Source organism: Passer montanus, unplaced genomic scaffold (assembly GCF_014805655.1).
Source record: "Passer montanus isolate IOZ18808 unplaced genomic scaffold, ASM1480565v1 scaffold36, whole genome shotgun sequence".
Taxonomy (NCBI): Eukaryota; Metazoa; Chordata; class Aves; order Passeriformes; family Passeridae; genus Passer; species Passer montanus.
In genome coordinates this window covers 4,190,566-4,216,304 of record NW_024368374.1, presented here as the reverse complement: position 1 = coordinate 4,216,304, position 25,739 = coordinate 4,190,566, and the positions used below count along the sequence as shown (strand labels likewise).

Genomic DNA, 25,739 nt, shown 5'->3' with positions numbered 1-25,739 from the left:
TCTTTTGAGTAATATCTTTTCTATTAAAGATCCAGTATTAAATGTAAAGGGGCTGTTGTGATGTTACCTCTTTATAAATTATCTAACTTTGTGCTTTTTCTTTTTTCTTTGTAGGGGACATTTTTAGTTGCCATGCTGTTGATAATCCCAAACCACAGTCAGAACTGGCAATGCTTAAACAATATGGTCCCGATGTTCCAGAGGCAATTCTGCAGAAACTGGTAGCTGCTTTTGGAGAGCTCAGGAGCTTAGCTGACCAAGGAATTATTAACTACCCCTATTCAACTAGAGAAGTTGTGAACATTGTAAAACATTTACAGGTACAGTACATCAGATTTAATTGAAAACTTGAGTTCATCAGTACTAATTTTTTAATGCCTGAAGGTTTCAGAAAGAAGATGCCATTATTGTTCATGCATTTTTATGTAATTCTTGTGAATCACTTTACATTTTGAAAGAAGCATAATATTAAAGATGCTCAGATAGTCAGAGGGTAAGGGTCACAGATGTACATGGGCAGATATTTTTTCTGCATATTTATTTATCGATAGAAAAAAACTGTAAATCTACTGTGTGAGAAAAAATTTCATAGTGTGAATACTGTGTGTAATGTTCATACTGGACCTCTATATAAAACACCACATTCAACATACAATACTTCTACCATAGTACAACTGTTTATTTTATTTTGCTATAAAATTTGTGGGTTTAATCCTTTCCTGTGAAAAAAACAAATTGCTGCTGCATAACAATAATACATCTGTAGTGGATTTTTTCTAAGGAAAATGCTAGATGGATAGCAACTCACCAAGGGAATACGTAGGATTCATGATTACTTCCTACGCACATTTAACTGCAAAATTCTGAATTCTGATTTAATGATGATCTGGTTTTCAAATATAACAGTAAAATCTGACTTCTGACTTAATAAATTGAAGGATTTTTTTTGCCTGAAGCATTTGAAATATGAAGTGTCTTAATGCTCTTTGAAATAGCATTGCTTTTATTTTGTTCTGTTTATAGTTCTAAAATTGGTAGTTTGTTAATTTATAGGCCATTTCTTCAATTATTGAATCCTAGATATTTTTTTTAATAGTGGAAATTAATGTAATTAATACAATTGGAATATAATTTCTCACAAATCTGGACCTACTGCTCCTGTGTTTTCTGCTGCATAGTATAACAGGATTGCATGATAGTTTTGTGTTTGTGGCCATGTACATATTCACACACATTCAGCCATATACACAGGCATTCAGATCCTGCAGGGTGGAATTACTACTTTTAAAAATCTTCATCTACATTTCTGGGGAGGATAGAGTTTTGTGTTCTGTGGTCTCTAGAGTGCAAGAAGATCTCAAGACAAACTGATGCTACTATGTTACCAATAATAGAAAGAAAAGATAATGCTCTGTAACATTGTGCTAAGGGTTAGGAAGATTCAGACCCAAAGGCTGAGGAATCCAGATAAACACATAAGCAAAGCAGTCTCTTAGGATCCATTGCCAGCTGATAGGTATTTGTTTACCACCTGACAGAACATGTACATGCTGATCTCTAAACACACAGTTACATTCAAAATGATAGTGGAAAAATTGCAGACTTGAGGAATATCTGCTGTGCTGCTGAGAAGCTAATTTTTAAGGTGTTTGTTAAATTAACTCCTTTTTGTCTTCGTACCTTTCTGCTCTTCCTTCCTTCCTTCCTAGCTTCTTTCCTTCATTATCTATCTCCAAATAACCTGAAGTTGTACTGATTTCTGTTGGTGATTGGTGCAGAAACATAAGACTTAATTCTTGTTTTATTTGAGTGTGAACAGCATCTAATTGGAGATTGAAAGACCTGCATTGCTAATTGTCTTAAGGGCTCTTACTGTCTGCTTCTGTCTCCTTCACTTAAGCAGATTAGTACGGTCACTTCAACCTGGACATTGGGTGCAGTTCAGTGGGGAAGTTTCCCATCTGCTAAGCTTTCACCTTTTTCAGAGTAAATATCCAAATACATCTCCAACATGCATCTTTGACTTGTTTTGTAACATTTATTTTCAAGATCCCAGTCTCATAGCAAGAATGCAACATTTTGTTTACTGTAACTTGGTTTTCAATTTGAATAATAAAAAACTGGGAGTAGCCAAATGTAAACAATGAGTATAAACATAATGGTTATTCTAAAGTAAGAAACTTTTAGGTCTTCAGGTAGAGAAGAAAGAGGAAGGAGGGAAATGAGTCAATAAAATTGATGGTCCTTAGGAAGGAAGGAGGGAAGTTAGTCATGTTGTTAAACGATTTCCCTTACAGCAGTTCCACAGCCCTGTTCTCTTTGTACTATTGTGTTGATTTCTTTCACATAATTTTGGAATTTTTTGCTTGTGTAAAAAAAGGTTGGATGTTTTGGATGAAAAAATTGCTTCTGATTACTGTCTGAGAGCACATCTGAACATCAGGAGTAGTGTCAGTTAAAAATATACCGATTGCTATGGTATCAGCATATTGTTAGGCTAATCTCTGACCAATTGTGATCTTCAGCATTTAGCATACACATAGGGAGTGCAGTTACAAGATTATCCTCCCCTAAAGATTATGCAAGTAGGGAACATGTGGTAATTTAGTTGTCATTTAGATGTTGTGTTCAGAGCTCATTGCCTCTATACTAACTTTTTCTTAGGGAAAGATGTTTTTGGTGGTGCTTGAGACACCAAACTATTTTGAAAACCCAAAACTGAAGGCATAGCAATGGAGAGTTGTCTAATGCAGGTACCTAACTTGATTGTTGCAACTTTTTCTCCTCACATTCTGCATCAGGAATTTGGGTCTTGTAGCTCTAGTTGGCAGGTGACCTGGATACAGCCTTTTTGTCTTGCTCGCCTCTTGTTTTCAGTCTGTCAAATGTCAAAAGTCTTTACGTTAATAGTAGCTTATGGGTAAGCTCAGAAGCTCTGCCCTTGCTCTGTTGAGTGCCTGTAACCAGGGTATGCTGTGACTGCTTCTCTGCAATCTAATACGCTGTTTTTCACGAGACCTTGGTAGATGTTAATCATGAAAGCCACATTAGTCTAAATAAAATGGCAATAGCTTTTTTACTAACTCTTCTCTAGTTTCAGAAAGCTGAGATTTTTTCTTCTCAGTCATCTTTCTTGTTTATGTCTGAGCTTGCTTCCTAATAGTAGGCACTAGTACAACAGTTTTCGAGCAGTAAATGCCTAAGAAACCTTCTGGCCCCAGAGTTTACTCATCATCAGGTTTTAAGGCCTACTCAATAAGCTTTTATGGTAAGATAGTGCCTTTTTTTTAATATTCAGCCTAATCTCAAAAGGAAGCTAGGCTTATCAAGTAACAGTTTATATCCCTTTTCACTTTGCTGCCTACTAACCTTTTACCCTTTTGGCCAGTCACAATGGATCTCAGTTATCAATTTTCAAAGATAATTAGGTTTCTGCTGGTTTAATCAAATCAGTGGCTATGTGACAGGGAGGAGCTGATTGAAATTGCAGGAGGAGAATTCAGTGTTTCGTTTGGCAGTAGATGATGCCCACTAAAGACCCGAGTACTTGTTAATCAATTACTATGTCTGTCACTCAGGATGAGCCACAGACATCGTGCTTTTGGCCCTACTGTAGGACAACTGAGGAGGCACAGAGAAAGCTGGCAACATTTGGTAAAAGGATGTAGAGGTGGATGCAGGGGGAAACCAAGAGCACAGATATCTGTGCCACAAACAGATATCTGGAGGCACCGACATACATAGGGAAATGTGCATTAGTGAGAACACAAGGTAGAAGTCTAAACAAAAAGTCTGGACTCATTACAGACTGAATACCAGATAATTTATCATTTTCTTTTCAGGGCAGTGGTAGTAGAGTAGACCTCAATGTTGGGTATAGCATATTTGAATTAAGATTCTTGATTTCTACTGGAGATTATACAATTTTGCTCATAGATTTTACACAGACTGTAGCAATACATATCCTCATGTCATGTTAGATCCAAAAACATACAGCTTTTTCACTAAGTCAAATTCTCTATCAAATAAAGCATAAAATATATAAATAAAAATATACAATTGTTGAAAACAAAAAAACTATGTTACATAGTATTTTAAGGAATAGCCAAGAATCTAAGCTGTGAAAATAATCTAAGGTACATACAGAAGTATTGGTTATAAGTGTCAGTGAATGACAGCTAGACAGACTGGTAAGAGATCAATATTTTCTCTAGTAATCTCATTTAAAAAATCAATCGAAACCAAAATATTTATTTTTTTTTTTAGCGTTCAGTTCAAGTCCCAAACAATCAACGTTTTTTGGGGGTTTTCTTGTCTTTTGCTTTTTTTTTTGCTTTGAGTGAACTGCCATTTCCTTTCTTCAGGAAGCAGTTGTCCAAGCAGTTATTAAAGAGGTATTGGATTTGTTCTGTTGAAACAGGATAGTTGTGATTTTTTAAAATTACTGAAGTAGAGGACCTTTGTACAAGTGGCTTGTCTTCCCAGAAGCCATCTGTTTCACCTCAGGAAATTTTTTATGATGTCCTGCTGACACAAGAGGCATGGAACTGTTAAGGCAATTCATTGCAGAAAAGTGTATTGATGACAGAAGTTATGCAGTGATTCAGAAAACTGCAGACATACTTGGAGACTTCTAGGGAAAACTGGATATTATTTGAAGAACTTGGCCAAGGTTTCTTCAGTACCTGGTGCAGGGAGGTTCATGAGTGAATTAGATAACTTGGTGCCAGTGTGTTGGTTGTGCTTTCACTGGGAAGAACAGAGAAAACACAGTATTCATCATATAAATGTTGTTTCAATATGATTCTCTACTTTTTACTGGTGAAATTAAAATTGTAGAATTTAGCACTTTCACTACTAAACATTGTCATGAACTTTTCAATTCACATTTAATGAATTATACATTTAGTGTTTAGTTAGAATTGATGATGGGAGAATGGGTTTAGTACCAGTTTCATTGTACATGTTACTTTGTTAGAACTAGATGTTGTAACAAGGATGGCACAGGCTGTAGAACAATTTTATATTGTCCCACAATAACTTGTGTTTTGCTAAGCTGTAATGATGTAGAACTTCTAATAGGTCCCTCATAGACAGATTTAAAAAGCAGAACATGGTTCAATATGCTTTTATAGCAACACTAGTATTAAAATATTCTGTGCCTTGTACACCACAGATAAAAAAAGGTTTGTACAAGCTTAATCTAGCAGTGGTGTTCTAGTCTTATCACAGTGACTAGCTAATTTTAGTGTTGCTTGTGTCACAGGTATTTTATTACCAAGATCAGATATTTATAAAGTCGGGAAAATATTAAACCCCTAATGCTGATATTTGATCAAGAGTGTAGGTCAAAGCATTTCTGAAATTCTTCTGTTTTCTTCTGTTTTAATTTTTAATCAGGATTCAACTATCTGTATTTTTAATACATTTATAAACTTCTCTGACACTTAAGTCTGTTTTTCAAGTTCTCCGTACCAGCCTAGCTCACTAATGGGGAAAAAACAATTAAGACTACAACTTCCTAAAATATCTCTCCACAAGTTTATGTTCATCACTGTAAATGTGCCATACTGAGATGGAAGTGTCTAGGTCCTTGTCTGAAAATCTAGTATTTGAATGAAAGGCCTGTGGAGAAAAAGTGAGACATTTTTAAATAGACAGATTTTCACTCCAATCTCTTGCCAAAAAAAAAGGATAAAATAAATCAGTTAGGCAAGTTAGGTGGTAATGTTCCAGGATATAGAGCAAGTTGATAATTATTTTTTTAAATTCTTTTTATATGTTTTGCTCCTTTTACATCTGTGGTGGGCTAACCCTGGCTAGATGCCAGGTGCCCACCAAATCTATTCTGTCACTCCCCTCCTCAGCTGGGAAGAGAATATATAATGAAATGCCTTTAGAACAGATAAAGGCGGGGAGAGATCACTCACCAATTACTGTCACAGGCAAAACAGACTTGACTTGACAAAATTAGTTTAATTTATAACAAATCAAATCAGAGTAGGAAGATGAGAAATAAACACAGATCTTAAAACACCTTCCCCCTACTCCTCCCTTATTCCCAAGTTCAACTTCACTGCTGTCTTTCTCTACCTCCTCCCCTTCAGCAGCACAAGAGGATGGGGAAAGGGAGCTGTGATCAGTTCTTCACATGTTGGCTCTGCCACCACTTTCTCCTCAGGGGAAGGGCTCCTCACTGACTTCCCCTGCTCCAGTGTGGGCACCCTCCCATGGGAGACAGTCCTCCATGAGCTTCTCTATTGTGAGTCCTTCCCACTGGCTGCAGTTCTGCAGGAACTGCTCCAGCCTGGGGCCCTTCCACAGGGTCACAAATTCTGCCAGCAAACCTGCTCCAACATGGGCTCCTCTCCACACAGGGCCACAAGTCCTGCCAGGTGCCTGCTTCAGTGTGGGCTTATCACAGCCTCCTTTTGGCATATAGCTACTCCAGCTGTGGGTCCTCCACCTCCACTTTCTTAATCAATGACATCAGTTTCTCTGAGTGGTTTTCTGAAATTAAAAATTCTTCATTTCTCTTATTTTAGCTTATAGAATCCTAGAATAGTTTTGGCTGGAAAGCACCTAAAAGATATTCTAGTTCCCTGCTGCTGTGGGAAGGGACACCTTCTACTAGACCAGCTTGCTCAATTCCCCATCCAGCTTGTCCTTGAGCACTTCAGAAATGGGGCATCTACAACTTCTCTGGACAGCTATGCCAGTGACTCATGACCCTCATAGTAATAAATTTCTTCCTAATACTTGATCTAAATCTGCCCTTTTTCTGTTTAAAGCAATTCTGCCTTATCCTATCAGTACATGCCCTTCCAGTCCCTCTTCATCTCTCTTAGTACTCCTTTTAGGTACTGGAAGATGTTACAAGGTCTCCTTACAGTTTTCTCCAGGCTGAGTAACTCTCTCAGCCTGTCTTCACAGGAGAGGTGCTCCAGCCCTCTGATCATCTTTGAGGCTCTCCTATGGACTCAATCCAGCAGGTCCATGTCTTTCTTGTGTTGAGAACTCCAGAGCTGGATGCAGCACTGCAGGTGGGGGTCTCACCAGAGCAGAGCTGAGGGGCAGAATCCCCTCCCTCACCCTGCACTGCCTTCAGTGCAGCCCAGGACACATTTGGCTTTCTGGGCTGTAAGTGCACATTGCCACATCATGTCAAATTTCTCACCTTCCAGCACTCCCAAATCCTTGTCAGAGCTGTTCTCAATCTGTTCATCCTCCAGCCTATGCTGATTCAAGTGGTTGCCCCAACCCAGGTGCAGTACAATGCACACAGCCTTGTTGAACCTCATGAAACTCCTGTGGCCCCACTTCTCCACCTGTCTAGGTCCTCCAGACGGCACTCCACCCCACAAGCATGTTAGCTGTATCAGTCAGCTTGGTATCATCTGCAAATTTTCTGAAAGTGCACTCAATTCCAGTGTGTCATTGATGAAGATAATAAACAGTCCTAGTCCCAGTACAGACCCCCAAGGTCTGCACTGGCATTTGTCACACATCTCCATTGGGACCTTGAGCCATTGACCACTACCATCTAGATACAACCATCCAACCATTTAATTCCTCATTCAGAATAATCAATCCAGCACAGTAACAAAACTTTAATTTCTGCTAAAGATACTAATGAAAGTCTGATAAATATGTAGGGCTTTTAAATATACATAGCACATTTCAACTAGTATTTTTCCCTAAGAAAAGAAAATAATTTGTGAATCTTAAGTGAATTTCTGTGTCTACTAAAATCCATCATGAGCTAAAATAGTTTTTGTTAACCAAGCAGTGTATTATCTGCTTCTCTGTATTAAACATTTAGAGTCATAATTCTTTAATTAATTGTTTGGGTGAGTTATATGAATGCATGTCTTTTTATCAGATCTTCATGGTTTACAGAAAGCAAATTTTAAGAATACAGGCTAGTATTAATTATATTCTTCAATGATTACACCATCTTGTTGTGTGTATAGTGAAAGTAATTCTTTAGACCATTAATGGTGTTTAGTGTTAAATAATTGTCACATGCTTCTTTTTGCTTAAATCAAGTTTATTGTCATTAATTTCATTCTGACTTGAAATGATGTCCTGAAAATGAAAAGTAAAGATTACTTCAGAACTCATCTGTCAATCAGAGTTACTGTTGCAATTGTTCACTTTAGAAGTACGTAATGATGTGCTGTAACTTAATAGATAGTCACTAAAAGAAATTTGGCGGTCTGTGTCTTTACAGAAATTTCCATCTGAAGGACTCGCAAATGTTGTTCGAAATGTATTTGACTTTGACTCCTACAACAGTGAAATGCGTGAAATTTTATACAACACTTTGCACAAATATGGGATACCTATTGGAGCAAAACCGACCAATGTACAGCTGGCCAAGGAGTAAGAATAACATAAGATATATATTAAGAAGACATATTTCTATTTCTCATGATCGCTTTATAAGTGTGTTATCTTGCTGCTAATTGATTTTAAAACAACCTGAAATTCTTGGAAGTCCTCCACTGGTTCCAATTTATAATCTTCCAAATAAGTTACAACAATATAAATTACTTCATGATTATTTGCTTATTATTAATATTTAATCTATAATGTCCATGTACATATTAATAGCTTGTAAGGTAAACAGGTATATCTTAATAAAGGGAAATACTTGTTTCTTCTCCTGCGTTTTTAATTCAATTCCAATATACTTCTGTCCTGTTACTTATCACCTAAGTCTGCAGAAAAAAAAAAAGTTGTCTTCAGTGGTAGGTGGGTTTTGTCTTTGATGCTCACAGAGGGCTCTACAGAAGTATTTCTCCTGAATGGAGCAGTGTATGTAAGCTCCAAGAATAACTTTCGTATGTGTCTGTGAATCACTGTTATTCTTTAATTATATTACTACTTGACATATAACACCATATACTTCTTTTGCAGAGGTTAGAATCAAACCAGCTGCATTATGTAGTAATGCCCTCCCGCCTTCAAGCCATCCCCCACACTGTGAAGAAAGAAAGCTGGAGAGATACTTTTTACAAGGGCCTTTATTGACAGGACAAGAGGGAATGGCTTTAAACTGAAAGAGGGTATGTTTAGATCAGATATTAGGAAGAAATTCTTTACTGTGAGTCTGGTGAGACACTGGAAGAGGTCACTCAGAGAAGTTGTGGGTGCGCTCTCCCTGCAAATGTTCAAGGCCACTGCAAGTGTTGGGCAGGGCTTTGAACAACCTGGTCTAGTGGAAGGTGTCTCTTCCCATGGCAGGGGGAATTGAAACCAGATTATCGTTAAGGTCCTTTACAACTCAAACTATTCCATGATTCTGTGAAACAAATGTAATACATTCTTCCAAAACTCATAGAAAACAGGGTTAAGTAGATCATATTAAAAAACAATTAGAAAATTTACTGTGTCTTGAGCTCTAATATGTAATTTATTTATGAAGAAACAAATATTTCCCTTAAACAGAGAAAGCTTTATGGATATATGGAAAAGTGAGTTTGTCACATGACATACATACTTTATATTTGCTAAGGAGGGACTGATTTTTATGGCATGATGGTGATTCTGATGTGAGTGAGTGAGCACTGGAACAAATTGCCCAGAGAGGTTGTGGAGTGTCTCTTCTTGGAGATATTCAAGAACCTTTGGATGCAACCCTGTGCCACATGTTCTGGGTGACCCTGCTTGAGTAGGGAGGTTGGAGCAGATGACCACTGTGGTCCTTTCCAGCCTTACACATTCTCTGGTGTTAAGTGTCCATGTGTAGGTTTCTCCTGCTACAGCACCACTGTTATCATGTCTAATATCCTATATATAATTATCAAAAAAGATTGGCAGAGTAGTGCCTGTGGTGTACTTTTTGATTTTGATGACAGGACTATTACATGCCTGGGGAAACAGTACTTGAGCAATGACAAAGTCTGTCAAATTGACAGAACACAGTTGAAACGCCTACCATAATTTCTTTGCTGAACATCACTTGGTGATTTCTATTTAAACTAATTACAATTAGTAATTAGTCATAGTTTTTGAGAAATTTGGTCTTTGTATCATTTTAGAAGTATTAGATGTGGAAGAACATTCTTTAGTAATGAGACAGTCAGAGGTTTAGGAAACATAACAGTAAGATTGCTGTAATTGGGGACTGCTCTAAAAGTGAGCAGTGACTTCTGGAAGTGAGAAGATAAAAGAAAAATGTAATTATATTGAATTAAAGATGATCAGCTGATAATTTTAAATTCATCACTGAGGTTTTCTAGGACAGGTTACACCAAGGATGACAGGCTTACAAGATCCTCACAAGATTCTCATCAAAAACTTCACTAGACAGGCAGCTGTGAGCACATAATTTGTACACTGAAGGCCCAGGGGAGGAGAAACTACAGGAGCAGTTCACACACAGCTGATAAAAACAACTTTCTCTTAGATCTCACTGTGGTGGGCTCAGCTCTTGGCTTTGATGATCTGTCCAACCTACCTGTCTTGGTCTCAATCCCTCACTCTCATCCACTACAGCTGGCATTTCAGGTTCTTACCCCTCCATTTTAAGACAGTCTTGTCACCCCTATGGATCTTGTAAGCCACAGGTGGATCACCTTGAATTACAGTGACATCTTTCATGTTTAGGCACAGTTGATCCTGTGCCTAAATAATCTCTCCAAATCTGCTCCAGCCCATATTGCAATCTCCCTTGATGGACAGACACACTGAGGTAATTGGGTGTATGTTGTCTGGACTGCTGCAGAAAAGATACTGGAGTACTGACCTCTCTATTGTTTCCCATGAATCTGAGAATAGGATAATGGTGTTAATCTAGTCTGACCCACTTCATTCAGTAAAGATGCAGGTTATTCTAAAACCTTATCTCACTTTTTTCGTGATTCATGCCTGAAGACCTTAAGAGATGAAGTTCTATAACCTCCCAAGGCAAGTCAGTTTTGTTTCTAAATAGCCTCAGCATTGGAAAGTTACCTCTCAATCTTCCCTGTTTTTAAGGCCTCTGGTTTTATTTTTCTTTAATGCTCCTTCTCTTCACTTGATGTGTGTCCATTGTTAAGTATTGGGTGTGAAACTGCTCAAGTTCATTTTTGCTGGAGCCAAGTACAGTAGTATGAGAATACAGAATAGAAATGTATTGACATTTTAAAAGCCCAGTATGTTTGCATTTCATGCCATATTTAACTCATCTCTGTTTTCTAAACATAAATCTCCACATCCGTTTTGCAAAACCCTCCGTAGCACTTCCCATCTTCATACCCCATCTTCACTTTATGTGATCAACTTTCTTCACACTTACATTTTTCTTACTGTGTTAGGTTTTTTCAGATTGGTTTTATGACATGTCAATATCACTTTCTGTTTTAAGCTAGTTTTCCTACCTGCTTCTAGGCTCTCACAAGCTGGCAATCTGAAGGTGTGATTTCTATGTGTGATTTCTATGTTGTTCCAGCAACAACAGCATATCCTCACAGATGACTTCTGTGCCCCAGTCTTTTTTTGGTAGACTTCTAAGACTTTCTAGCTATCATAATAAATTGCTCAGCAATTCTATTAAGTAACATGAAAACTGGGATAATAGTGCAAACCAATTTTTCTGAGGATGTTAGTCATACAACAGCAAAATTGTTGTATAAGAATACAAATCCTGTACAATTAAATTTTGTGATACAGAAGCATTTCCAGGAGATTCTGGAGCAGGAAAATTGTTATAGTGAAATGCTGACTCCTTTACACAGGTGCTCTCTGGCATGTCTTGGATCAAACGATTTGTGAATTCTTATTTTAATAAGCTTTGGAGAAGTCTGTCACCTATTACTGAATTGAAAAGAAAACTTGCATAAATCAGAATCATTTAAATTGCTGCTGCAACATAACTGCTGTAAATATAGGGAAAAAAAGCATGAGACACAAGTACCACACTAAAATACAGGGTCTCACTAGAAGAATTATTTAGGTATGTATCCAGCTGAAATTGCTGAAATCCAGGAAAAATTGAACAGATGCTTGCCTTGACCCTTATGGGAATTTCAGATTAAATTCGGGAATTAATATACCTAGTCTTGGAAGGGAAGATTAGATGCTTTATAATGGCCATTTACAGATTGATTCTTGCAGTAGTTGCTTTTTCAAGAGAGAAATTAATTTTTTGATGCTAATTTATTTATTAGCAAAATGAATATAATGTATTAGACCTATAAAGGAATGCTTTACTTGGTCTTTTTGCTTTCTTCAGTTGTCATTTTTTTCCAGGTAGAATAATCATTCTATGATTATTCTAATAATGTTCAGTATTGTCAGGTGTTAAAATACTGTCTCTCCTAGTACCACCTCTCCACTAGTTTATAATTTTTATCGGTATTGTATGTAAAGCAGATGGATTGTCTATGATGGTTTGCCAAGATGTAATAGGTAAAATTAATTATTCATGGTACTAACACATTATCTTTCTTTATGTGTACAATTACATTTTGTTTTTCTCATTGACATCTGTTATGTTATATTTTTCTAAATTCATGTTAATCTGCCATTTCAGCACACAGTTCAGACCATCTGCAATTTCTAGGTAAAACAGCATTTAATCCTAATTCTGACATTTATCCCTGATGAAATTGCCATTCCATATTTTTCCTCCTGTCACTATTCACTTCCAGGTGCTTCCTCTACATTCAATATTTGTTTTATATGAACTGGGTTTTTTGTATGTAATGTAAATATGTACATTTTAACAGCTTTGTTTTTCTCTTGAGACTGTTCTTTCATGTAGCTTTTTTTCCCCCCAGGTAATCTGTATGTAATTATTGGATATGTCTCCTATCATACATATCTGTTGTCAACCCTGCATGTTGCAGGGCCAGCTGAGGAAGGGGAATTGTCAGGAAACATACAAGTGTTCTGAATGTCTACTTCAGAATGTCTACTGCATGTCTTCAAATCAAAATATGTTTGGATAAATCATGGAGAACTGGTTGGCAAGGAATTTGCTTGATTTCAAGCTGTATCTTACTTAAGTCCAAAAAGGTTACGTGGGATGGAAATCTTTTCAGCTAGATGGAGCACAGGCTGTTACTGGAGGCCTTGAATAATACATTCTGTGCCAGCACTGAGCTGGTTTACAAGATCATATTTTAAGCAGCTTTGTTGTATGTCATAGTTCATCTCCACAGCTGTACTAATACGATGCCTGGCAGTAAAGAATTTGCTTTCAGTGTAGCTGCAGTTTTATAACATTAATATCCATCTTGTAGTGTGTTCTCTGAAAGCTAAACAAATAATTTTATAAAGCAGGTTCTGTGACTTTTTAACATGGTTGTTTGGTGATTTAGGTTTTTTGTTGTTTGATCATTTTTTTAAATACCATGAAATAAATTTATTTTCTTAATCAAAAATATAAAATGGAAAGAAATTGTGTTCTATAGATGACACTTTGAAAAGTGTTCTAGCAGCACAAGAGAATTATGTTCTGACAGATCAATTTCCCTTTGATGGTTGTGCATGCAGAAATTCAGGCTAAACAGTAATTTCTTGTAGAAGTGCCCCATCAACTGTAGGTCTTGTGCAATCACTTTTCTGAACCCTGCCTATATACAGATTTCATGGACAGCAGTAATCTTGTCGAAAACCAGGATCTAAAATTAAGAGTGAATAAACAGAAAAACAATTTTGAATTTTCCTTAAGCAACAGGCTTTGACACGTCCATAATCAAAGAACTGATCAGGAATAATTCCTTAGAAATTGCTCTTAAATCTTGGATTTCTTACAAGATTAATGCAGTCTGCCTGTAGCATTTCTGTTCTAGAAACCCTTTCCAGATTTTGATGAAGGCAAAAGCCATGGATTGCTCTGTACACCCCAGCTTGGACAGACCAGTGAAGCTTTATTACCATTCCTACTCAGCCACTGCACTTTTTATATCTATCAGATCTCTTTGCCTTACAGATTTTTGCCAGTGTTGACATTTCCATTGTTTTCTATCTGCCTTTTATGTAAATGCTATTTGATTAATTTGAAATATAGCAGTGTGGCAGGAGAATCCAGTGAAGTTTTACTAGTTCTGTCACTTCAAGTTATTTTCAAAATTTGCTTATTATAATTATAAGTCCTAGGAAAATAAGGTAGTTTCCTTACTTTGATGTGTATCATACGTATTCACTAGGGGAAGGCTGATAAGATGTATACACCTTTTTAGTGTGGATATGTTGTTCTGCACCCTCACTCCCTCCTGAAACTCATTCAGCAGACTGATTGTAAGACCTTAATGCCACCAGCTTCTTCAATACTCTTAGTCTTTCTTAGACCAGATTTATGTAAGACAGCAGTGGGACAGAAAAGAAAAAAAATTGTCAGGCTCTGGAAAAATGAGATCCCTATTACTCTTGACAAAGAACTTTGTATTTTGAACTCTGCTTTCTGTATTATTCTGAAATTCAGATCTCTATTTCCCTCCTCTTTGCTATTTATGATGACTAGATCTGCTGCCTCAGAGAAACTAAATCATTCAGAAACAGGGAAGAGAACAAAACCTCAAAAATCTAGGTGAAAGTAGAAATCAGTTTTCCTGAGGGAAGAGAGGAACTATTAGCAAAGAAAATCTCCAGAAAGCTGAAACAGAGTGGAAATGTTTATTTGGGAATGTAATCTATAATTCTGTTGCTATAAAAAGCAGGATATTTGGTTAGAGGTGGTTATTAACATATGTTTTGTTTCAAATTTTAATAGCTATTCATGATCATTAGTAAATTCTTGATTTCTAGGATGTTGTCCATGGGAGTAATGTGTAAGGAATTAAAACTTAAGTCCAAATCCTTGTGAAAGCTGATGTTCCACTGAGCTAATGGGAAACAACTCTTGCTGATTATAGGCATATCAAAGATTATGCTACTCAGAGTCATAGAATGAAAAGAAGTCTCCAGGGTTTTTTTGCACACAAGACAGCTTGTGGCTCAAGACATAAACAATGCTTTGCCAACAAACCATTTAGAAACCCAAATGGAAGCCTGAAGTAAAATTCTATTTCATAGATATCTAAATAGATATCTGTCTATTTAGTCTAGTGGCTTGACCATTTCCCTGTTTTTCTGGTTGCATGAATAAATGTATCTAAGAATTTTGTATATGTTGAAATACTGCATCATTAGTGTTTTTTCCTAATGGTGTTGAGTGTTGTAATTTGCTATGTAAAAACACAACCCCATATACTTGGAGGTTTTTGCTTTTGTTTTCTTTTTAATCTGGCTTAATTTTTCTTCTTCATTTGGGAAGAAGAGAATTTTGACTATGCTATCTAGGTGTAAGAATGGAAAAATGCAGAATGAAGTGAGGAAAAATGCAAAATTAATCACTCTGCAAACGCAGATAACTATTGATATTTTTAGTGAGGCAACAAATAGGCTATGAAAATTCTCCTGGTTCTTTGACTAAGAGAGTGAATTAATGAGATACTCTTTCCTCATTACATGCCCCAATGGCACATTGCTGGCAGCTGGCCATTTATTTATCTGTGAGCACCGATGATCAATAGCATCCAAACCATTTTCTGTTTACAAAACAGTGTCTTTGGCTGTCTGACTGCCTTGGCAGATGGTCCAGACACAGAATGGTGATGGAGGCTGAGTGAATGCCTGCAACTTCTGGCTTCTGGCTGCTTGAGGTTTGGTATCAATATATCATTAGGAAATGTTAAGACATCTTTCCTGAATGAGTAGCAAAAATTCAGGGATATTGGTGTTCAACCCCTGATTTTTTCCATAAGTTCTTAGGGGAAAAATAAAAGTAAAATTCTCTAAGTTTTATATATAGTCCAAGTGATATTTTAATTTTTTTTTTTAATTTGGGATCCCTTCTTATTCTTAAATTAATATAGAGAAGAAATTAAACAATCCTCTAATATCTAAAAGTGCCAGGTTGGCTGGTGAGGAGAGGGAAAATAATTGTAACAGTAGGAATAAGCATCATCAGATAGGACAGAAGAGACCAAGCAGTTACTTTTAACAAACAGTCTAAGAGAACTTCCTTAAAATAGACTTTGAAGATATTTATAGAAACTGGGAGAAGGAATGTCTTCTATTCTCTTGCCAAGTCCTGTAGCTGTGCAATAATGTGCAACAGCATGTAACACAGAATGCTGTTTTGGTAGGAGGTCTCTTTAGGAGCGACTGATCCCCAAAACAAGAAGCCAAAAGCTATGAGTTCATTAGCTTGAAGGTATCTGTGCCAATTAATGAAGTCAAACTGCTTTTAATGGCTGTAAATCACTTCATAGGAAAGAAAGAAAAATTGCACTGCCTGTATTTTGCTGTGATGCTACATTGTCACGCATCAGCATTTTCTTTTCCTGTATAAATGAGTTTTGCTGTGGTCCACATATTTCTTCCTTAGATAAAAGATACAGAAATGAGGAAATTAGACCAAGGCAAGTAAATGTGGCTTTTGAAGATGTCCCTATCCTTTCTGTAGATTGTACTGGCCAGAAGGCAATGGGATAGTCTCATGTCTCTATTCCTTTGCCTTTTTTCATCTGAGCAGTGGTAAAATAAACAGAAATAATTTGCAACTTTCATGGTTAATGATCCACAGAGTTTACTGTGCTTTTTCTGCTGGTCTTTTAGAAGAGTGAGCTACTGACTGGAGTTCTTTAAGGGGTGCTGGCACAGCCTGATCCAGATAAAGCAAAGCAAGAGATGGTTTGGATATATCTTATATATTTCAGAATGGAAAACTTTTCCTTTTGAGGCCATATTATATACATTGCTGCTTCTTTTATGATACTGCTTAGATTGAGTCTGTATTAGTAGTCCAGAAGGCTAAAATTTTTGTGATTTAAAATGTAAAAAGGAATGAAATATTTTAGCAAGGAAACACTTTCTGCAGGAGAGTTGTCAGATATATTTTGTTGGAAAACTGCAGTTGTCTAAATTATTTAGTCCATATCACTTACTGATTAATAAACATAAAAATTCATTTGTTCCTACATTATTTGACAGACTGCCATTACCAGATCATAAGTTTATGGGCTACTGGAAGGTCGATCAGCCAGGAAATGCACAAAAGAAAATGCTGTGTCCATCAGAAACTCAAAAAATAGATGTAAAGGTTTGTCTTCTAAATTATTTTTTTATTCATATAATAGTGGTTTTATTTATTGGGTTGTGACAAGTCTAAAATGTAATTAATTTATTCAGGAAAAAGAGTGTACAAGGCGTGGTCTTTGTCGCTTGTTTTTGGAGTTTTTACACTGACTAGAAAAATTACCATTTTCATATGTCACAGTGTAAGATGTCCTTGAAAACCAGTAAGTTTGGCCAGAAGTTCTTGAAAAGAAGTATTTATAAGGATATTGAAAATACCTTATCTGAAGAAACTTTGTAGCTGTCTGGAATGTTTGGGGATGGCCAGTTCCAGGCCCCAGATTTCAATTTTTGGCTAAGATCAGTGAGTGAAAAGGAAGCTGCTTTGTTTCTATTTTGCCTGCAGCTGAAGTCTTACAGGTCTTTGGCACTGGCAAGTTTGAATCTGAACCTTTGGTACAATTTGATCTGCAGCCAAAGTTTCTAAGTCCTTTTCAGCTCTGAATTCTTGGCTTAACTTCACAAATTATTACTCCAGTGAGTAAGGAAAAACCTGTACTTCTAATGTGTATGGGTGAGATTTAAACTTTATATAATAAGAAATTGTCATATAATTTCTTTGAAACAGAAATATTTTGGTATTTTCCTTCTATAAACTGTGTTTCATTGGTACATGATATCTTCTTGTGCTACTAAGTGATAATGGTTCCAAACCACAAAAAGACTAAAGAAAGGCATGAGGTTTTTATACCGTAAAGGAAATGATAGTGTGGACATTCAGAGAGTTTATATAAAGGGCATTTCCTTTTCCCTTTAATTTGTTTAGTAATAAATATAAAATTATTTACTGGATTTTTGTATTGTTAATAGTATTACAGCATTAAGAAGACTTTTGTATTTTCATAAAGAATGGTGAGTGGAATATTTTAGGAAGCCCTCATAATTATTATTTGTTTTAGGGCCCTGTGCACTTAAATATTCAAGGCTTTCCACTGGAACGACATGAAGCCAGGTCCATCAGTTTCACAGAAGAACTTGCTTTTTGGACACTGCCTTTAGATGAAATTAACATAGTTTGCGATGTCACAGTAACAAAAGGTACAGTAAGAAAAGCTACTGACCTTTGTAATGATCAGCAATGTTACAAAGAGGTGAGATGTCCTGGAGATGTCCTTCCTAGAGGAAGGACTGGGCTGTTGACTTCTTAAGTGTGTGCCAATAGTCAGTGGCAGAATATAAAAGAGCAATATGAGGGATTTCAGGTGCAGTAACAACTCCAGTGCGTTTCAGTAGTGTATATTGCTAGATATGCTTGCAGTAGAATATAGGAATAATACTAGGAATTGTAATATGAGAATTAAAAATATAGAGTATAGGAGTGAACTATAGGAATAATAACTTACCTTTTTCCACTTTTTTTCTTAAATAGTAGGTGAAATACAAAAATAATCATCTGAAATTGGTGCATAATTTCACTGAGTCATGTGGTCATTGTAAGGATATGCATCTTTCTCAAACTAAGAGAAAGATATGTAATTAAAGTAGAACACAGCCACAAAATTGCAAGTTTGTTAAATTTGTGTGCTCAACACTGCATTACTTGACAAAAACAATTCTTTGACTTTTCGTCTCTCAATTCAGTTTTAACAGAAATGTTTTAACTAGGAGAGTGCTGTGTTTTTTCCTCTGTGCTCATACTGATTCTATCTCAATGGACCAAACCTGCCTTAGTTACCTCTACAGCTTATGTCCCAGAGGGAATTGCGCCAGTGGGCATATTCATAAATGTTTTTAGGGTTCATCGTTAAGCATGTCTTGATGCCTTAAGTTTTTAGCTTTTATATTTTTCAGATCCTGTACTGCATTAGTGTATAACTGTGAACTCTGTACAGAGTGTTAGTAAGCTCTCTTCCATTTTGGTCAGACAAAACAATCCTTCCAGGCCTGAGAACCAAGGCCGCCCTCACAGCCTCAGGACCTGAAAAGTATAAATAAAAGTGTATGGCAGGGAGCAAACTGGGGGAATATGACTTCATTCCCTGAAGCTGTAACTGGACAATTAACCTCTAATGTGCAAATAGACGAAGCATATCTGCCTGAAAAATTCGTGACCATTGTCCATCTTGGGTGTAGCCTCTGCAAGGCTTTTGCACTGCCCAAGGTGTATATGTTAAAGGCCTTTAATAAATACCTGCTTTATTCTCTAACTCTGTCTAGCCTCTGTTCTAGGTAGCCATTCCAAGGCATCAGTCTAAACATTTTTATGTATTATATACCCATCTTTAATGATCAATACTGGAATGCGGCTCTTTCTACTTGCAGTCCAATTTACAAATACATTAGCAGACATTCATGGAAGAAAAACAGAAATTAGGTAGCTTTTATTGGTTTCAAGAGTTGTCTGAAATTATTCAGGAAGGTGGTTTATGTGAAAAGTTCTGTACAATGTTGGTGCAATGTACTATGCTTAATTATTAAATACATGAATTTAAAGGGAGGATAAGATAGAGAAAGAAGAAGAAACAAGATTATAAACCAGCAAAATCAGAGGAACATACTAGCAGCTGGCAGACACTGCAGTCATGTCTACACAAATGTATCTTGGACTACTTGTTTAGAGTTAATAGTGTCATGGCAAGGTTCTGCCTGTTAACATTTAGTTAATATCAAGAGATCATTTCTCTTTATCTCCCTTGTCAACAGTGGTAATTTTTCAGTACTTTTTGCTGTATCTTCTGCCAAGTTTATGACGTATCTATTTCCAGAAGAGAAATGCACAATGTTAGTAGCTTTTCACTATTTTGTTTTCTTATTTCAGAAGAAGAACATAAAAATGTTCTTTATGTTACTACATGCAATCCTGTTTCCTTGTACTTCATGAACATTACTGGTAAGACTGGATACTTCGTGGATCTTTATGACCTCTTCCCAAGAACAGTTGGAAGTGTCTGGCAACCTTTTGTGACTGCAGCACCACTGGGAAATCCACTTAAAGGTCAAGTGGTTCTACATGAAGAGGAGGTAAAAAAATTAAATTTCAGCTAAATGCTTAGTCATGAGCAAAGTAGTACCATGAGGGTATGTCACTGGGGACTCCACCTCTATAGACTGGACAAGGCTATCTCCTGCTGAATGTTTTCTCTTTTACTGTACTTGTAGCTTAAGAGTTACCTTCAGCTTTAGTTTTTAAATGGAGATTTTCCTCTTGCATGCTTTAGCTGGACAAAGTTCTTTTCCATTGAAGCTGAGTTCTATCTGCTTATTTTCTCTTAACAGAGAAGATAGAGGGAGACTGGGCTTAGAGGAGAAAGGGGGAGAGTGGGTCAAGTTCAGGAGTCTCAGTCAAAGAGCATATGTCTGCAAAGAACTTAAGTTCACATAAAGTGTTTTATGTGAACTTAAGTTCTGCCCCAATCTTGTCCCACTTTTACTTTTCAACTAGTATGTAAAAGAGACATTTTCTGAGTCACCAGGTAAAATGTTGCTTGCGTTTGCTCCGTATTTGTTTTGTGAATCCTTGTATTTCTTCTCCTCTAACCTGTGAAGTGTTGAGACTAGAAGGAAGATTAAGTAAGCCTTGACATACGCAATGCAAATTGAGAAGCACTAACAATTTCAGTGTTGGTTTGACTCAAATGCTTTTGTAAAGGCAACTATTGCATACTTTGCACTTTCCCTCACTATCTGTGAGCTGATAGTAACATTTCCAATTCAAGATTTCTTTGCCCAGGAGTGGGAAGAGGCAACAGTATATACCTGCTGCTGCTGTTCATTTTTTTAACATTAAAAATAGTTTATTGGGCTACCTAGCACTCAATGTGGTTTGACATGGGCATTAAATCGGTCATTATTGCTGGCTTTTTTTCCCTTTCTTTGAATTTCTTCTGTCACAGTTTCAGTAAGTGAGAGACTTCAACCTAGAAGAACTTTTCCTACGTTGAGTTGGGGTGTTAATAGTTTTCAGACATTTCTAGTGTTTCTGCAATGCTGTTGTTCCAGGAATATTTGTCAAGTGTTGCTGCCACTTTGTGGTGTCAGATGCTGCTGTTAAGCTCAGTGCCTTATGAGAAACACAATTCTTCTGCCTTTGGTAGAACTGCCTATGCAGGTGCAGGTGCCTATTGGATACTTTCCAATGCAAACTAGAAACAATCTGATTCTGAGGTTACCTGCTTGTTGACCAGCTATAGAAATACCATTTGGGCTATTTTGAGGTGCACATAGCACATTTTTTTGGTTCTAAATAATTCTTGGCTTCCTTTGGAGAAGTTGATGCAGGAAACTAAAACAGATGGCAGTCTGTCTTGTATGTAAGAATGTTTAGAATGTCTCACACTTTTTAACATAAAGCCAGCAATATTCTTTGCATTCCAAATCTGAAAAATTCCTACCATTTTGTTTTTTACCAAACATCTGGTGTCAGAAATGAAGGTTCTTTCATGAAGCTTTAGGTAGTTATCTCAGAGTCTGGTTTTGGCTGTCGTCATGGAATATACCTTTTAGCAATGGTATGATAGATACATTTTTCAGACTCTGAAATAAAATTTGTGACATAGAGAGACTGTGGAAGTTCAGTTTCCCTTTCCAATTTACTTCAACATGCTATAACCTATGTTTTTCTCTAACAAAGCTTAAATATTGCCAGTTTCAGCACTTGCACTTGGCAAACAGCCTGTAAACAAGCCTGTTTTACACTGGAAAATAATACGGAATTAAAATATTCTGAATGTTTTGCATTATATTAGAACTTTTTACCTATTTTTACCATTAAGGGCAGAACTTATTCACTGCTTGTGAAAATATGTTTCATTTAATTACAAACTTGTTTGCAAAAAAAGTCCTGTTCCTAGGACACCATTCAAAAATAATTTTAGACTTCTTGAGAACTTAAGCAAGCAACTTGGAAAACAAAAAAAGAAGGAAAATTATTCTCTTGTATATTGCATGCTTATATCCATTGGTAATTTATTTGGGATTGGTTCTTAAGTGAGGCATTAAAAACAGAGGTTAGACAAGTGCTGCCATTGTAGTCTTCACAGCCACTGCTATCCTTCCATGTATTGGGGTTCAAGTGTTGGGATCTCTAGCTCCCACTGAATCACAAGAGGGATTCTTGAGCAGTGTAATTTTTCCACACAGAGCTTAGGTTTTATTCCTAACTCTTCCTGCCATGGAGCCATGGAAAAATCATGTGCTCTGTGCACCTGTGAAATAAGGTGGATGTTCTGTGTATGAAATTTAATCCATTATTATTGATGTTACCAGTAAGCAAATAGCCTAAGACAATCATCCAAGTACCTTCTGTATTTGCTGTATATTGAGAACAGGGGTAACCTGAAGACCATTTCTTCTCAGCTCAAGTAAAACATGTTTAATTGCCCTCTGGAAGTTTCTCTCTCTTTCCACTGGCTACAGAACGAGGCTTGACATATAGTCAAGGTGCCTACATTTGGGTGTACTAAGATCACTGGCAGGCACACACTCAGAACTTGCAGCATTCACATGTTAAGAAAAGTAAATTAGTGGCACATCTGCATTTTGAGCAAGGCTACAAGAGTTAGCTAGTTGTACCAGGGTGCATAAAAAAAAACAAGAAAAACAAATAATATAAATAACATATTTGATGCTTTAGAGATTCATCTGTGTTTAGTTGCAAAAAGACTAAGAAGTATTAACAATATTTGTAAAAAAAAAAACTTGCAACTATTAAATAAAGTGGCCACTTGACAGCTGCTATTTCATAATAATCAATATCACTCATTAATTAGGCAATACCAAAAGCAGCTTCTTCAATTTTTTTCTTTTAATAAAGGTCTTTGGAGATTAATGTTTCTGACTAAGTTATTAAAAAAACCAATTTTAAATGGATGATAACCTTATTGGAAAAGATGAAATTATTATATTGTGGCTCTTCAAATAAGCTTGTGGGTTTTATCTTGTTCCCAGATGACATCTATCTAGATTCAGTAGAGCCCTCCAGTGAAATAAAATGAAAAATCACTATTTCTTCCTGTCCTTTTAAATAAAAATTTACTGAAAGTAAACTCCTCAGGGATTTAACTTAATGGCACAAGTGGGAGATTTATCTGATTTTAAGCCACATTTACATCTGCTTGGAAGAAAGGGTAGATGATTTTATTCCTCATGGTGGCCATTGGTCTCAGTGAGTGCAAGCAGTTTTGAGTCTATCTTCTTGTTCAGACTAAATTCATAGACTTTGAAAGGACTCTGCAGAAATCTCAAGTAACTTTGTAAGATGGGAATTGCATTCATCTTTTCAAAGTAGCAATTCCTCTGCTATCTGTCCTCCCCACAAATACTTCAGGACCTGCTCTTATTTCCTGCTAGAGCTTTGTGCCTTCCGTATGCACTTTTCTTTCTGCATCTCTCACATCTACTGCTCAGAATGAGAACAAGTACAGACAGAAAAGAGTTTTGATAACTTTTATGCATGATTTTATATGGGGTTGTAGGAGCAAACTGCACATGGAGAATGGATTTGCTCATAAATTAAAAGCACACTTCCAGGATTTTTTACAAGCATTTTACTGTGTTGAAAGGCTACAACTGGACAAACTGAGTAACCTACAGGCTACCTCAGGGAGCACAACAGGCTTTGTACAGGCTGCTGTCCCTGCTGGCATCCTTTAACTCTACTTTTATCTTTCCTGGTCAGGAAGTGGGGTGGGGGGGAAGGAAATGCTTTTCCCTGTCCCACGTGCTGCTACAGTTGTGTCAAAGCTCTCTGATAACAAGGGAGTGAGAGAGTCTGCAGCACAGAAACTGACACAGAGATCCACCTCAATTGCCGCATGTAGGAGATGGCAACCATTTTTTAAAAGAAGACTTCTTTTAACAGTTTGTAATCTGGCCTGTAGCACAAGTGAGGATCTTGTGCTTGTGAATAGGAAAGTACCAGTAGCACAGTAACTTCTGTGACCTCTAGTCCCTATGATATTCTGATGTATGTCTTCAGAACAAAGGGTGTATTTTCTTATTTTCTTAAAAAATTAGGGGTTTTTTTATATATTATATAAGACTTTCCTTTCCTATGAGTACACCGTATAGAAAAGGTCTGCTTATATAGAAATGTGTGCATGTTCTGTAAAATGGGAGAAGGCTCATTTTCCATAAGCACAAAGAAAGCTTATACCACTACTCATTGTTCTCAGTTCACTGAAATCTTGAATACAGTCTCCTAAATCATCTGCAAGACACCACTTGCATTAATTAGAACACCAGTAATCTATTTGCAAACATTTCCCTAACTCCGAAGATGTGATGGTTTGAGCCCCAAGCCATAAATTTTTGCACAGACTTTCTCCAATTGAACCTGTGAAGAGTGTGTTAATATTTGTATCTTTTCCTATTATTTACAGTGTCAGGGTTGTAATGTTTCTATCACTCAAGGGAACCTTGAGTAGCTCTAATAGAAAAGGTGGGACAGGAGGCCATAGGATATATGATTGCCCTGTCAAGCTAAGGATCAGCCTCAGTCTAAAGCAGACTATGTATGCAAACTTGCTTGCTGAGGACATGAGCATTGAGGGCAGAACAGATCAAAACTGACAGTGAGTTTGGGGAGAAGATAACAAGAATGTTAAACTGAGTTATTTGCACTGTCCCACTCTGAAACTTCCCCAAGCTCCCCTCTGTCTGCAAAACCATAAGGAATAACTTCCCATACCAGCAAAATGAAGTCACAGTCCTGTTTGGTTAAGAATTTTTTAGAGGAAAATGCTGGCTAAAATAAAAACAGCAGTAAGGAAAGGGAAACTTTGCAGTAACTAAAAATAAAGGCACACCACTTCACAAGATTGGTTATTGCATCTGTCCAGAGTTTGGAATTCCAGACACTGGGGTCAGGAGGTCGCCCAAAGGTTACTTTTCTCCCAGTCAAGAACAAACAGAGCGGAATTGCACACCAACTTCTTCTCCCAGCCCACTTGAAGAGTTGCCAGAGCTGCTCCTGGATGTGTTCACAAGTGACGCAAAAATCTATTCTTAAACACAGACAGAATATGCATCAGTCACTTAGCGCAGAAGGAAACCATTAACATCAAAAGGGGTGGAGTAGGGAAGCTTTTTATACTACCAACTGCTCTCATAAATTTGACACTAAGTGGAAGAATGTAATTGATTCATATGTGTTCTTTATCTCACGTGGAAGGCTAATGCTGTTTCAGAATTGTATAAATAAAATATGGCAGAAAATCAAAATCCAAAGCAAATGTCCTATTTTTTCCCTGAATCACATTTCTATAATTTTAGTTTGTAATACATAAGCAAGCTTCTTTTTTTAGAAATATTGAACTTGAACTGAAATTCCCAAATGCTCCAAATAACATGATAATATTTTAAATACTTTACCATATTTAGCTTCAAATTACTGTCATTATTAAAGTTAACTCTCACAAATATTTCTAGTGAAAGTATGAAGAGTACCCAAAAGAACAAGACTGCTGTGACTCAGATTGTTCGTATTTGTTTTATGTAGGGGAATTCGTGGGAATTTATGTTTTACTTCCTTAACGTCTATTGTGCATTATTGCACATGTTGTACGTAGGCAGTTTACTTTTAGTAAGTCCTTGCAGAACCCAATGTCCTTGCAGAAGTGAATGTTTCCTTGAATGGCAAACAAAAAATTGAGCCCAAGGCTTAATTAACTTATTCCTTTGTACCTTTT

The 25,739-nt window shown here is 36.7% G+C and overlaps 1 protein-coding gene across 1 annotated transcript in view; it reads left to right on the top strand.

Annotated features, from left to right (window-relative positions):
* The window catches only part of VWA8 (von Willebrand factor A domain containing 8), a 183,111-nt gene that overhangs the window by 102,023 nt on the left and 55,349 nt on the right, over nucleotides 1-25,739 (top strand). Inside the window, exons 25-29 of the mRNA XM_039716669.1 lie at nucleotides 115-320; nucleotides 8,234-8,385; nucleotides 16,969-17,077; nucleotides 18,012-18,150; nucleotides 19,871-20,073. Coding sequence (XP_039572603.1) covers nucleotides 115-320; nucleotides 8,234-8,385; nucleotides 16,969-17,077; nucleotides 18,012-18,150; nucleotides 19,871-20,073 — 809 coding nt within the window. The remainder of the gene's footprint in view (nucleotides 1-114; nucleotides 321-8,233; nucleotides 8,386-16,968; nucleotides 17,078-18,011; nucleotides 18,151-19,870; nucleotides 20,074-25,739) is intronic.